The 13,830-nt window shown below is 35.2% G+C and overlaps 1 protein-coding gene across 1 annotated transcript in view; it reads right to left on the bottom strand.

Moving 5' to 3' along the window:
- The window catches only part of LOC134839966 (cilia- and flagella-associated protein 54-like), a 251,236-nt gene that overhangs the window by 119,468 nt on the left and 117,938 nt on the right, over nucleotides 1-13,830 (bottom strand). Inside the window, exons 2-10 of the mRNA XM_063855594.1 lie at nucleotides 5,145-5,329; nucleotides 4,941-5,046; nucleotides 4,597-4,737; nucleotides 4,448-4,516; nucleotides 4,262-4,364; nucleotides 4,129-4,187; nucleotides 3,739-3,882; nucleotides 3,072-3,290; nucleotides 130-147 (exon numbers count right to left, since the gene is read on the bottom strand). Of these exons, the coding sequence (XP_063711664.1) occupies nucleotides 130-147; nucleotides 3,072-3,290; nucleotides 3,739-3,882; nucleotides 4,129-4,187; nucleotides 4,262-4,364; nucleotides 4,448-4,516; nucleotides 4,597-4,737; nucleotides 4,941-5,046; nucleotides 5,145-5,320 (1,035 nt within the window). The 5' untranslated portion in view covers nucleotides 5,321-5,329. The remainder of the gene's footprint in view (nucleotides 1-129; nucleotides 148-3,071; nucleotides 3,291-3,738; nucleotides 3,883-4,128; nucleotides 4,188-4,261; nucleotides 4,365-4,447; nucleotides 4,517-4,596; nucleotides 4,738-4,940; nucleotides 5,047-5,144; nucleotides 5,330-13,830) is intronic.

Raw genomic sequence — 13,830 nt, 5'->3', positions numbered from 1 at the left:
GCAAACGGGACTACAATGTATGAACCAGTTAAAGTTCTACAGGGCGGAACATGTACACATAGTTGCATGATAAATGAACATCTATTGTATAACTAGAATGATACAAATACTAATGGAATTGAAACAAACTTCGTCGCCACTGCCAACCTGCAAAAAGAGCTCGAATCAATGTTAAAAACAACGAGACTGCTCGTATCAAGGCAAAAACCTGAATGTTCAGACAACTCCTTAATTTCTGTAGAGTAATTTTCGATTTTTAAAAATGTTGAAACATTTCAAAAAAACTTTTGAGTGAAAACTTTTCCAAGATTTTGAAAATCATCCCTCATGTATATGAAAACAGTTATAATTGTTCTAACTTTCGAAAAAAAATAGACGGAATATTTATGCTCGGTTGGTTTTTTCCCCAGACTAATTTAAACTGCGTACCGGAGCTTTAATCCGTATCAGCAATCGTTATAAATTGAATTGAGGCATGCTATTTGGTCTAATTAATAACTTGCTATGTGCGAATCATACCACTTTGTATTTACATAGCGTTTGCAAAGATGATTTAGAAAAAAATATCAAAAAAACTGAATCAATTTTTCCTAAAGCTAACACTATTTCATAGAGTTTTACGGGCAGCCGAAAATCTCAGGGCTTCGCTTTGATACGAGCAGTCTTGTTCCACTTTTTTATAAACACTTTAATTTTTATTAACACTTTAATCAATTATTCAAGCAAGTAGCACCAAATGGGAACTTCAAATAGGCTTTATCATATCACGAAGTATTTATACAGTGTTTGCAAAGATGGTTTAGAAAAAAATATCAAAAAAAAACTGAATCAATTTTTCCTTAAGCTAACACTATTCGATAAAGTTTTACGGGCAGCCGAAAATCTCTAGTCTTCGTTTTGATACGAGCAGTCTTATTCTACTTTCACTTTTTATAAACACTTGAATCGATTATTCAAGCAAGTAGCACAAACGTGACCTTCAAATAGGCTCATCATCCTTTCGAGTGATGTCTCGTATGTATATAGTGTTGATTACTTTCTCATAACACAACACACTAATTAAACTAATTAGTCTACCTCAACTTAATTCTAAATGGTTGCTGCCGCTTTATTTCGTCGCTTACGCGTTACAGAACGAAAAATATCGCGCGTTAATTGGCAAAATTTAAGCCAACATAATTTTGCAAAAAATGATCAGAGGTGAAAATGTTGGTTTAAAAAACGATCAGAAGTAAAACTTCCGTTAAAAAATGTCGGTTAAATAATCTAAACTTGTCTGTACAAAAAATCATCCCGAGCACAAACTTAAAACCTTTTTCTGTGGAAAATCGGACCAACCAGACAATTTTAGAGGATGAAAATAAAAAAACAAAAAAAATCAAATAACAAAAGTTTTTGTTTGTTTATCCACCCAACAAGCAATGCCAACTACCGAGAAATAAAGTGGACAAGACTCTAGTAAACATTTTTCAAAACCAATTCAAATAACGCACTTGAATTTAAAATCATTATTCTAGCGCATCAAAGATACATGCTTAAAAACACAAGCAGAATTAGTCCGTTAAACTGAAAAAACTGATAATCTATAAAACCTTATTACTTTATGAAAACTGATCACAGGTAAAATATCTTCAAATTTAACAAAACTACTGAATCAATTAGCCAACTCTTCTATTTTGCCATCAAACAGACATTTTTCGAGCATGGCTACACTTCAACTACCCATAATACTCAAAAGTTTTTTTCGTCTCGGTTGTAATTTCGACTACTCCAATTTTGTGTTCCGAGGGGAAGTCATTTTAATATTTTTCAATTACAATTTTTTGAATCATCAAAGCTTTTTATCGGCTTCGTATTTTTCATTTCAATGTACACTCTAGCTGGCAATTGTATATCTAGAAAAATTTCCTAAAAATAAATTTCATTCAAAACAAATTAAATTGAATATATGAAAATATTGGTTGATAGTATATTTTTGACTTTTTCGGAAAATAATCTTCCGAATTCGTGGTTTTATCGTACTTTCTGTCGGCACACTTGCCATGATATATTTGGCATGTATCAAAAGTGGTGCCACGCTTCGCTGCGTCTTCAAACAATAAGGATAGAACTTAATTTTATTTCAATTAAGAACTGAAAACCTAAATGTTCTTCTCAGATTTATCATTTTGCAACAAAAAATGAAACATTAACCTTCTACATACTACGACAGCAGTTCGAAAGTAAGCCCTGTATAAGCTGCTTCTCGTGGGGAGTCAAGTGCAGCATCATAAAAAGTTCTTTTATTCGTGATTGGGTTAATAAAAAAAGCCAAAAAAATTGTCTCATGGTCGAGAAAAACTGGTCAGATTATCTTCGGTTATTATGCTCAACTTGAATACAGGCTAGCCTCTAAATTTAATTCTTCTACAGTTTGAAGTTATTCAAGCTATTACTTCCATTCATTCTATCAATTTTTCACTTAAGTCAATCGCCCCTGCTAGGAAGAAAATAACATAGCCAACAAACATAGGGAACAGAAAAAAAACGGACATGTTTTTTGAAAAACAAAAACTTCAATTTCAAATTTCAAAGTGAAAAAATATGGCCTTAAATCTCTTCAAATTTCTTATGACCGCTATTCAAACTAGACCAATGGGTAAAATTTTCACTCCACTGGGAAATCTGAAAATCAAAATCCACGTTCGAAATTAGAAGTCGATCACGTTTTCGTGAATTTAATTTGTTTGTAGTTCGACAGAGAGTTTGCCTTCATGCTAACAAGGGAAATGGCCTGAGTTTAAAAATAAATCAAACGTCAAGCCGCAAAAAAATCAAAATTGATTGCAAACAAAATTTGAGATTTTTCCTGCTAAAAAAACATCACAATCAAGGAACTTTGATTTTCTTAAGCTTGACAGAGACTTTTCAAAATTTTTTCCGATTATCTCCAAAACAAAACTAAAAAAATAAGGGGCACAAAATTCGTATATATAACATAGTGCGAATATTGCATAGTGATTTGAGGGATTCATAAATACAAGGGCTGAGCTGAAACTGGGAAAACTTTGATGAAAAAGTTGAAAACTGACGTTTGCGATGTCTCTGAGACTCTTGTTCTTGTTGGGTCTGTTGGGCATCAGACGCTGTCTCTTCTTGAAGTCATACACCTGTTTGAGAAACACGACTACACCCACTCGGATGGTGGCCGCCCTGAAGATGGGCACAGTTGTGACGTCACTCTTGCTCGCACTGCATTTTTCCAGTTCGTTCAGCTCGTCTATCTTCACCAGGGCACGCTTTGCAAACGACTGAAAACAAACAACACTTTTTAAAGTTACGTCATTAGGTTTTTTTCTTGCACTTGGCGGACATTTTTTATTGGCGAAAATTGGTTGAACCTTTTGCATATTTTGATCCACATCGCTTGTAAACGTTTTGAATGATTAATTGTATGGAAATTTTTATTTGAGACTCAAGTGTAGCTAATGCAAAAAAAAACAAACGCTTTGCGATCTATTGCAAAATATTCACGATTCACTGGCACAAACCAATAAATTTTTTACTATTTCTCAGCATAAAATCATGAGAATTGTCATTTAATCTATTTATAATCATATGAAATTTGCTGTCAAGAAGGGAAAAATTTGTTCATTTTACAAAACTTAAAAAAAGAGAGAGAACCCCATCTTGGAAGAACACAGTTTGTTTTGGTTTGAGCCATGATTTTGACTCATTCTATTTAAACTGGCGACCAACTTCTGAGCGAACGAGGTCCTTAAGATCCATGTAGCACTGGCACACCGCCACGTAGAGAGTGGACCGCCAAGTGAGATATCTGATAGAGAGAAGAGGAATGCAGGATTCCAGACAACAACTGGCCCACAGCAGATATTCCAGAGCCTAAAGAGAGCTCAAACTGTTTCTAAGTTAATTAACCAAAATTTAAACTCGTTTTTGATGCCAAGAGAGACCCGAACAGAAATCCCAAGATCGAGTGCCAAGGATTTGCAAAATGAAATTGATTTTAAAGAGTTGGCTACTAATTGATTCACACCATAAATATTATAATCTTCTTGAGAAATATTTTAACTCACAATCGAAGTTAAAAATGAAATATAAGCTATAATGTCATTAGAAGATTCTCACCATGCGAGAGTGGCCATAGATCATAAGGTAGCGACAGATGTTATATATGTGAATCGTACCTAAAGCAACCGTTAAAATTAAAGAACCATCTTTTTTGTAAAAAGAAACTATATTCAACTTCCAAACTGCTCACTGTTGTAGACTAGCCAACATAGACGTTCGAGTGGTAGACATATCTGAGACGCTGTTCTCAGTTTAAGCAGAAGTTTCTCAATCAACACAAGCGAATGTCGCGACTGCAACAAAATTTTTTAAAGGCTATTTTTTGTCGGAAGAAACACAAATTTATCTCTATAGTTGAATTTTTTGAAGAGATTACCTGAAGTGATTTATCACTTTGAACTACAAGTCTGAATTTACAGGCAGCTGATCCTATTATTGCTCGAATCTGAAAGAAAAGTATCAGTTAAGACAAGGGAATTTTTAGTACTTTAAAGTAAATCTGCAAGGAGTGGAGAAATTTAGAACCGTCGAAGCGTCATTGACAGTTGATGTGAAGTGTCCTGTTTCCAGAAGAGTGTCAATGCTTTTATAATTCTCATCAGGGATCCAGATTTTGGTAAATGCAAAGTACATTTCGTAGCACTGATGCAGAGCAACATCGTATTCCTAGGAATTAAATACGTCTTAAATCAGCTGTGAGGTACTCAAATTGAAACTAACATGTGAAGTGGTAAAGAGTTCTCAAATTTTTAAAGAAACAAAAATGAAAACTTTTCTACTCACTAGTTTGAGCATTCGTAACACTTAATACTTCGAAGCTTCTGAGAAACACTACATGATTTACTCTACAGGTATCTTAAAACAGTTACCCGCTGATTGCACAAAAGATCCCCAAGCTCCATCAACTTCTCGATAAAATACTCTTTTGGTAAACGGTGCATGTACGAGTTCCAGAGTTTGTATAGCCGATTTGACCTGATAAACAAAAAATATATCAATAAAGGAGAAAATTGTTTGTAAGTCGGTGGCCAGTTCTCGTTGTTGTGTGTAATTTATTATGAACATTATTATACCCTCTAGCATAAACATCTTCTGCAGGCAGGGCATCCCTTTCCTTCTCCTCTGCTCTTTTGAGAGCAAATTTCTTGAACTCTTCAAATTCCTGTTGAAAAGCAGCTAAAACAGGGTTGACTTTCGACGTGCTGTCGTAATAGGTGGATGGCAAATGTTTGATTGGTTTTTGTGGCATGACAAATCTGTAAAAAAAAATTACAATTTCAATTAAAAAAAGTTTTCGATGACATCTGAATTATGATTCTGAATTAACAGAGAAGTCGAGAAAGGATCTCTGTCGGCATTGATATTGAACTTGCTTCAGCCTAACATGTTCAGAAACATGAAAAACTGTGTTTATACTATTCACCCGATACGTAACCGTATAAATGAAGAGTTATTCGTGGAGGTTTTAAAAGATAGATACTTCTTGCAGAATAATCTTTGAAGGCCCATGTTCGATGTCATAATTGCCTTGAAGCATCGAAGAAAAAGTAAGGAGCTCTTGAAGAACATTGAAATACGTCGATTAATAAGTTTACGGTATTCAATCGAATGTAGAAATTTTCGGTGGAAACAATCCATTTGTTCATTCTCTGATTAAATATTTCTAAGGCGGTCTAGGTGGATCATTTTTGCAGAGCTCACTTTTTGGCTTATAAGTAGACGAATTCCGTGTACATGCTTTATTGCATGGATTCTTGAAAACCTTTTGCGGAGTTTGTGACCAAAGGAATTAGCTGCTCTTGCAGATTCCGCGACAACAAACTCATAGATCTGAAACAGATCCAGAACTGATGTAGATTTCCAAGTAGCGTACGACTTTTCGCCTTGTGATATTTGACCACCGAATATTGGCAAGAAGTGTGAGTTTTTAATTGTTTTGTTCTGATATTCGCTCAAATTCAAACATATTTGGTTCTCAACACTGCGGGTAAATACTCGGTCAATTATGCAGGAAAACCGAGTGGTCATTGAATAGAAGCTTCACATAATCGTCTAAAGTTATTGCCTCTGTGAAGGAATTGTTACCTCATTGCCTGGCTAGCAAAAGTACAACATCATCGTCAAATCACGTTTGATACAGTTGTTAGTCGGAGCTATCGACTGAAATCCATGTCGAAAAATACATTTAAAATACATTTTAACACAGTTAAATTGCCTTTCAAGCTGGTTTTGCTAGCAGCTGCTGTCAGCTTCACTATTTCTTCGCGGCGTTCCAAATGATTCTGAGCCCACTATGGAGCAGGGCTCACTGCATGTGGGGGGTTCCCGGAAGTCATACCACATCCTCATGGTCACCATGTGCATGCGGGGCCACTTCAAACCTTCTGCAGGTCTTGAAAAAAAAAATTTCACGTTGAAGTTTTTTATGCAAGCGGCTCAACAATTTCATAATTTAAGACCAAAGTCCGCCAAAAAAGGTTCACAGGAGATCGAACCAGGGGGTTTTTAGGAGATTTGCCGGGCAAGGAGATTTAGGATCATTAATGAAAGTGAGAAACAAATTAGGACCAATTATTGGCCCTTGAAAACCATCAGAGGTAAGGGCAAGGGGCGCAATTCATCGATTGCCCAATTCAATCTCTATTGTGACGCAATACATCGATAACTTAACAGGTGCGTATATCGAGAGTGGATAAAATTGCTCAAATGTCAATTTGTTAGCATAAATAATTGCAAGCATGCCATGCTTAGTAATGTAATGAAATAAGTTTCGGTCAGTCTGAGCAACACACTAATCAAAATAACGAAACATAAACGAAGGCAAAAACTGTTCAATAAGAACATAGACTGAGTAATTTTTGATGCAGTGTACATCAAAAAGATACTTAGAACATAAATCTCTATATATCGAATTCGCTAAACGATGCAGTTGGCCTTGTAAAGAAAATCGTAAACCAAGCCGTCAAAACTAAAACTGACAGTATTTGAAAACAGCAAAAGAGAAAGTCTTTCATCTTATTAAGTGAGTGCTGCTTATCTTGTTGACCTTAAATATCTTTAGAGCGTTTTTATAATTTGATTGTCAATCGCTGATGGAAAGATATAAATCTACAATATATTGGTTTTCACATAAATTAGAAATTTCCAAGCCTTTTTTCTTAAAAAGCAACCACTTTGGCACAATTTTTAAACTTCAAATTCCGAGAGCGCAGAAAAACAGACAATCCCACCAGGCTGATATTCCTTCCAGATATTTGTAGAGTGAACTTTTCTTTTACAAGGAATCTAGAATAAATATGAAGTCTCACGATGGAATTATCTGGTTCAGATAGATTCGCATTTTTTTGAAGCGAGATAGGTTTTTATTCAACCAATTTTTATCAGGCTACATCAAAATCATAACACAAATTAGAGCTTTCAAAGTTCTGCTTTGAAACTCGTAATTCGCAATAAGAAAAGAATTGCTCATCAGAGCAACATTCTGAAAAGTCTGCAAAGCGCACGTATTTTTCTAACGCTGAAATTATCTGTTTACGATTGATCGTCTGCGGATTTTAAAAAGCTTCGCAGTCTGTTAGCAGGCCTTTTTGCTGGCGAAAGAATAGTCTGTTTAAATGTTTTTCATCGTATGATTTAAATCAAATCGAAATCGATTTTTATTTTTCAAATCAATCGTCATGGAATTTTGTTGAGAAATGTCATTCGAAAATTTCAAATAAGGAACAAATACTAAGTCGTTTTCATTAAGCCGAGAGAATGCGCTGAGTTATGATAATATTAACAGTTCTTCAATACTTAAGTTAAATGATGCACGTATCAAACGATTTACCCAACTCAAAGAACAAATTCTTGACTGTTTTGGTTTTGTTGATTTTGCACTCAAGAATGATTTTTGTGATTATACACATTATGACAAACAACATAAAACTTTTGCACGCACAGATTATGTCTTCTTAAAATTCGAATCAGAGTATGATTCTATGCAAAGCATTCAAATATCAATATCTGACCATTTACTCTTACACGTTTTTGTTAAGCCATCTAACTTGTATCAGCGCGGCCCTAGTTACTGGAAATTAAACGAAGAAATTTTAAACAACAACGCCAGCTTAATTCGTGAAGACCTAAAAAACTTTTACGAAAACGAATCACCAAGTAGTTACGAAAACTTTAAGCACAATTTTCGTGACCTTCTGAGGTTTATTCAAGAGAACAAAAAGCGTGTAGATCAGAAAGAACTTAATTTATTGAAGTATCACGAAAATGTTCTCAGAGATTGCATTCACAGCGGAAAAGGTCCCAACCCTAATTTGATTGAAAAATATCATTTGGTGCTGGAACATCTTCAAAAAGTTTCCAAGGAAAAAGATTTTTCAGATTATCGAAAAATTCAGAAAACTCTCAGCTATACATTCGAGGGTGTTCCCAAATTTTGTAGTCAATGGACATCAAAGAACACAATCAACTCAATCAAGAGAATTCAAGTGGATCAGAACGTTTATCATATGGATGAAGATATTCTTAATCAATTTCGAAAGTATTTTTCAAATATTTTTTCAAATAGTTCTACAACAGACTCCGATCAACTACTAAAGACATTTTTATCAAAAAATAAACTCGAAAAAAATGAGAATGATGGCTATAATTACTTTACAGAAGATGAAATTCACTTGGCTATAAACAAATTGAATTTGAAAAGCTCGCCTGGACCAGACGGCCTTACTTCTAAGCTATACAAGACTTTCACGGATGAGTTTTGTTCAATTTTAGCTAAAGTTTTTAATCATTTTGTTCATGGTGGAAAACTTCCAAACAGTTTTTATTTAGCAATAATCAAACTGATCCCGAAATCTGAAAATGCCATAGCAGTACAAGATTTTCGCCCCATCAGCCTTATGAATACTGACGCGAAAATCTTTGCCCATGTAGTCTGTAATCGAATTAAAAATGACCTTTGCAAAGTTGTAAAAAACCATCAGCACGCGTATTTGCCTGGAATACAAATGCACACAGCAATACGAAAATTGAAAAAAGCGATTACTCCAGAACGATTGGCTACCCGAGGTTCATGTGCTGTAAAATTAGACTTTTCTAAAGCATTTGACAGAGTTGACAGATCACTTCTCATCAAAATTTTGAAAGGGTTAAACCTTGATGAGCTTTCAGTTAGAGCTATTGAAATTTTGTATTTAGACTCAAAAGCAGTAATTGAGATAAATGGTTTTTTATCAGCCAGCTTCAAAATTCATCGCGGTGTGAGACAAGGTTGCCCTCTTCCCGCATTTTTATTCATAGTTTTTATCGAACCCCTTCTTCAAGCAATTGAATCTACAGAAGCAATTGAAGGTTTCGGGATATTGTGCCCCAAACTAGTTTCATATGCAGACGACATAACTTGCCTTATCAAAATCCGATGTATTGACAGGTTGTTTTGCTTAATCGATACATTTTGCAAACAAACTCAAATGATGATTAACATAAGTAAAAGCGAAGTGCTTTCCATACCTGATTTATCACCCTATAAAACAGTCAAGGAAACAAAAATACTTGGTGTCTTGTTTTACACTTCCCAAAAAATTGAAAATACTGAATTATTGTTGAGTTCACAAATTCAAAAACATCGAGGGTTAATTTCACTAAGTAAATCTTTGAGGGCCAAATCTTTAACACTGTCAGTTTATGTTCTCCCTAAGTTTTTTCATTTGGCTCGTCATACTACAGTTAACTTGGATACTGTTAGTAAATGCCAAGAATTATTAAATACAGAATTGAAAAAAAACAAGCAGACTCGACATAAGAAAAGAAGTTTTATATCACCCCATCTTAGATGGTGGGATAGGCTTACCATGCCTACAACTTAAACTTTTTAGTATGTAAATTATCGATTTCTTTGCTTCTGATATGTCAGATCAAAATAGTTTATTACCAACAGATTCAATTTTACCGAAAGAAATCAAAAATTTGTTGAGAAATACGAACATCTCTATTGAAATAAGTTCAAGTGATTTTGCAATATTTTCAAACAGTACCAATAGCCGTTTAATTATAACAATACAGACAAAATCGCGAGATATTTATTATTTCTGCTTACAAAACTGTAGTTTTCATCGAGCTGTGATTTTCCGCTTGGGTTTTGCAGCAAACCGTTACCTCTGTTCAGAAGAAGAATTGATTAAATTTACAGGCAAAGTTTGGAAAAATTCAATGCTTGATGTATGGGAAAAAAACTTTCTTTATAAATTTGCATACGCTGTTTTTAAAGATCGAGAAAGGCGGTGGTTTTTATTTCTCGAGAATGCCCCCGAATGTTTCTATTGTAATTTAGAATGCGAAACATTCGAACACCTAATTTTCAGTTGTCCCTCGCTACAACCTTCAAGAAACATATTACAGATTAACAATTGGCGTGACGTTTTTGTATCAACCAACATTGCAAGACTTAAGTATGTTGTTTCGGTTATTCGTGGTGCCTATTCAAAATTATCGACGTCATGGAAAATCAACTTGCAAACATTTGTGTCATGGGAAGTATGGAAGATGAGAAATACAAATTGCTCCTTCTGATCTAAACTATAAGGAAATGTAAGACTTCAGCAACAAACCAGGATACCCGGTATCCGGTAAAAGTAATGTCAATTGAACAAATATGATGTTATTTGTTGTACATATTGATTATGAAACTCTTAACTAAACAAATTTAATTTACAATTAAAAAAAAAAAAAAAAAAAAAAGAGAGAAAAAAAACGCTCGAGCAAAAATTTCGAAACTTACAAATATACATTTGAGTTTACTGGATAAATATAATGTTTTATTCGATTTCATACCGGGCTCAAATAATCCTGGTGGTTTCTTAACGTTATGGTCATCAAACTTGAGTCCTGCTAAAATAATTGCTTCAAGTACAGGTTTTCAATTGTTAAAGTTTGTCAAACTTGATTGGTTTGTTATCAACGTTTATGCGAACCCAATTTCATTCCGAGCAACTTTGAATTCCCTGAAATTAAGCATCAGATTTTTACCTAACAACTCGAAAATTATCATGATGGGTGACTTTAATGCGCTGAGTTATGATAATATTAACAGTTCTTCAATACTTAAGTTAAATGATGCACGTATCAAACGATTTACCCAACTCAAAGAACAAATTCTTGACTGTTTTGGTTTTGTTGATTTTGCACTCAAGAATGATTTTTGTGATTATACACATTATGACAAACAACATAAAACTTTTGCACGCATAGATTATGTCTTCATAAAATTCGAAACAGTGTATGATTCTATGCAAAGCATTCAAATATCAATAAGAATTTTTTAAAATTGTTAATTCAAACGTTTTCGCACATTTTGTGCATCGTCAGGATATAAAATTTTTTTATTTACAATAAAATGATCAAAGATCATGTATGAAATTCAAAAAGAACATGTTAGAAATTTTTAACCAATCACATTCTTACATCTGTTATTACGTAATCATTATTTCATCGATTATAACAATTTCCATACTTTTTTGTTACTTGAGTCATAATTTTTCGATTTGATGTTTTATCCAAACTGACATGTCAGTTTATTTTTTCAAAAATTGCAATTTTAGTCAAGTTTAAACATGTACTATAATTTTAATGTCAGCTCCCTGCTCCTGAACTCCTCGCGCGTGTTAATTCTGGGGCGTTCTTTCCAAATATGTAAGGCCTCCAGAGTGAGGAGTTTCTGTATGTTACTTGATTGATCTATAATCTCAGACTTAAGCTCAGCGCTCTTACCATCCCTGTCACATTCTCTCAAATGTTGCCCTACTGGCGAATCTTCCTTGTGATGCTCTTCAATCCGCGTGGTCAAATGCCGGACCGTTTGTCCAACATAGGTGGAATTACATCCACTACATGTGAGCTTGTAGACCACTCTGGATTTCAAATCGTTCGCAAAGGGAGATTTAAGGGACGGTAGGCAAGTCTTGAGCTTTCTCGTAGTAAATATCACTTGGGCTCCGGCGTTTTGACGCAGTTTGGCAGCAAACCACTCTGATGCATTACCCCGGTATTGTAATGTTATAATGGGTACACTGACCTTTAAAGGATCTTCCTTGACTGATGTTACCGTTGTTCGTGTGTCATCTTTTCGGTCGATGATCTTATTCAACGTTCTTAATACGACACCATCTGACCATTTTTCAGGGTATTGATTATCCACCCATTGTTCTCTATTAATCTTCATTGCCTTGTCAAAGTTTTCCCATGTTGATGTACTTCTAAAAATTCGATGAACAGTACCCTCAACTACATTGCGTTTATATTGCAATGGAGCGCAGCTTCTGAAGTTAAGGATAGTCCCAGTATCCGTTACCTTTTTTCGTGAGTCCACATTAATGTTCAAATCTAGAAAGGCTAAGTCTCCGTTCGAATCCGGATTTTCGATAGTGATTTGTAAGTTGGGGTAGAGCTCATTAGCTGCTTTTAACACTATATCTGGATCCCCCTTTACCGTCCTCGCAATATCATCTACATATCTTAGGAACGCTTTGACATTTTCTGTTGGTTTTTCTTGATCTCGCTGCTCTTTACATCTCTTACAATACCAAACCATTTCTGAGATTTGCTCATATTCTTTGTCGGATACATTACTACACTTTAAATGGTACCAATTTAAACAAGCTTCGCATTCGATCCCCTTACTTCTGTATGTTACCCTCCGCTCGCAATCAGGGCATAGGCCATTCCGGTTTTCATTTAGCTGTGTCAACGCAGGTACTTCCTTCATTAATGCATATTCGTACTCCTTTAGCCATAAATTGGCAAGAATGACAGCAAGGGATGCACCCATTGCCAACCCATCCTTTTGTACGTACCATAAACCATTGCATTTGAAGTGCACCTTACTTACAGCCATGTTCAACAATTTCTTCATAGTTCCGCGTGCCAGTTTAGGAGGACTAGTTTGTTCGTACAGTTTTCTCAGTGCTATATCTATTGCCTCCTTTACTGGGACATTAGTGTACAAACTTTTGACATCCAGGGAGATAATACTCTCATTATAGTCTAGATGTATGTTCTCTATGATCTCCCGAGCCATTTGTGTGTTTGTCTCAATGTTTGCCCCCTCAATGTTGTCAAAAAATTTGGCCAAAATTTTATTTAGATGTTCATATGAGCTCCCTGGCAGTGACAGTACGGGACGGAGAGGGGTTCCTTTCTTATGTACTTTAGCCAGTCCATATAATCGAGCTGGCTGCCCTCCCGTGGACCTAAGCCTACTATACAGTGCCTCATCGATCTCATCTTTCTTTTTCATGGCCAACAGTTCTTTGTTGATGTCTTTCTCAATTTTCATAACAACACTATCAGTTAAACCTGGTTTTTCGCTAAATTGTTCCGATTGCAGCAGCTCAGTTAGTTTAGCCTCATATGTCGTTTTCTTCATTACACAGAAGCCAACACCTTTATCGAATGGGACTGCCAAGAGACCATTGTCCTTCAAATACTTCCTGGCTTTCTCAATCCCTCTATCCGACGGTGTTTGCCGCACGCGTTTAGCGTATGATTTTGCAGCAGCTTCAATTTCACATAATTTTTCACCTGGTACCTTTTGCGATTTAAGCTCAGATAAAAAATTATCAATGTCCGCAAGAAAGTGAAGTTCATTGAAACGATCCCTCACCGGGTGCTTTGGGCCAAAACCTAACACTTCATGAACCCACTTGGGTAGCTCAATGCCATCTAGTGCTCTGACCGATTTGTCATTCACTTTCATTAACGGTCTGTCCT

This window comes from Symsagittifera roscoffensis, chromosome 2 (genome assembly GCF_963678635.1).
Source record: "Symsagittifera roscoffensis chromosome 2, txSymRosc1.1, whole genome shotgun sequence".
NCBI lineage: Eukaryota > Metazoa > Xenacoelomorpha > Acoela > Convolutidae > Symsagittifera > Symsagittifera roscoffensis.
The sequence above is the reverse complement of the archived record's forward strand: the minus strand, read 5'-3'. Positions and strand labels throughout refer to the sequence as shown.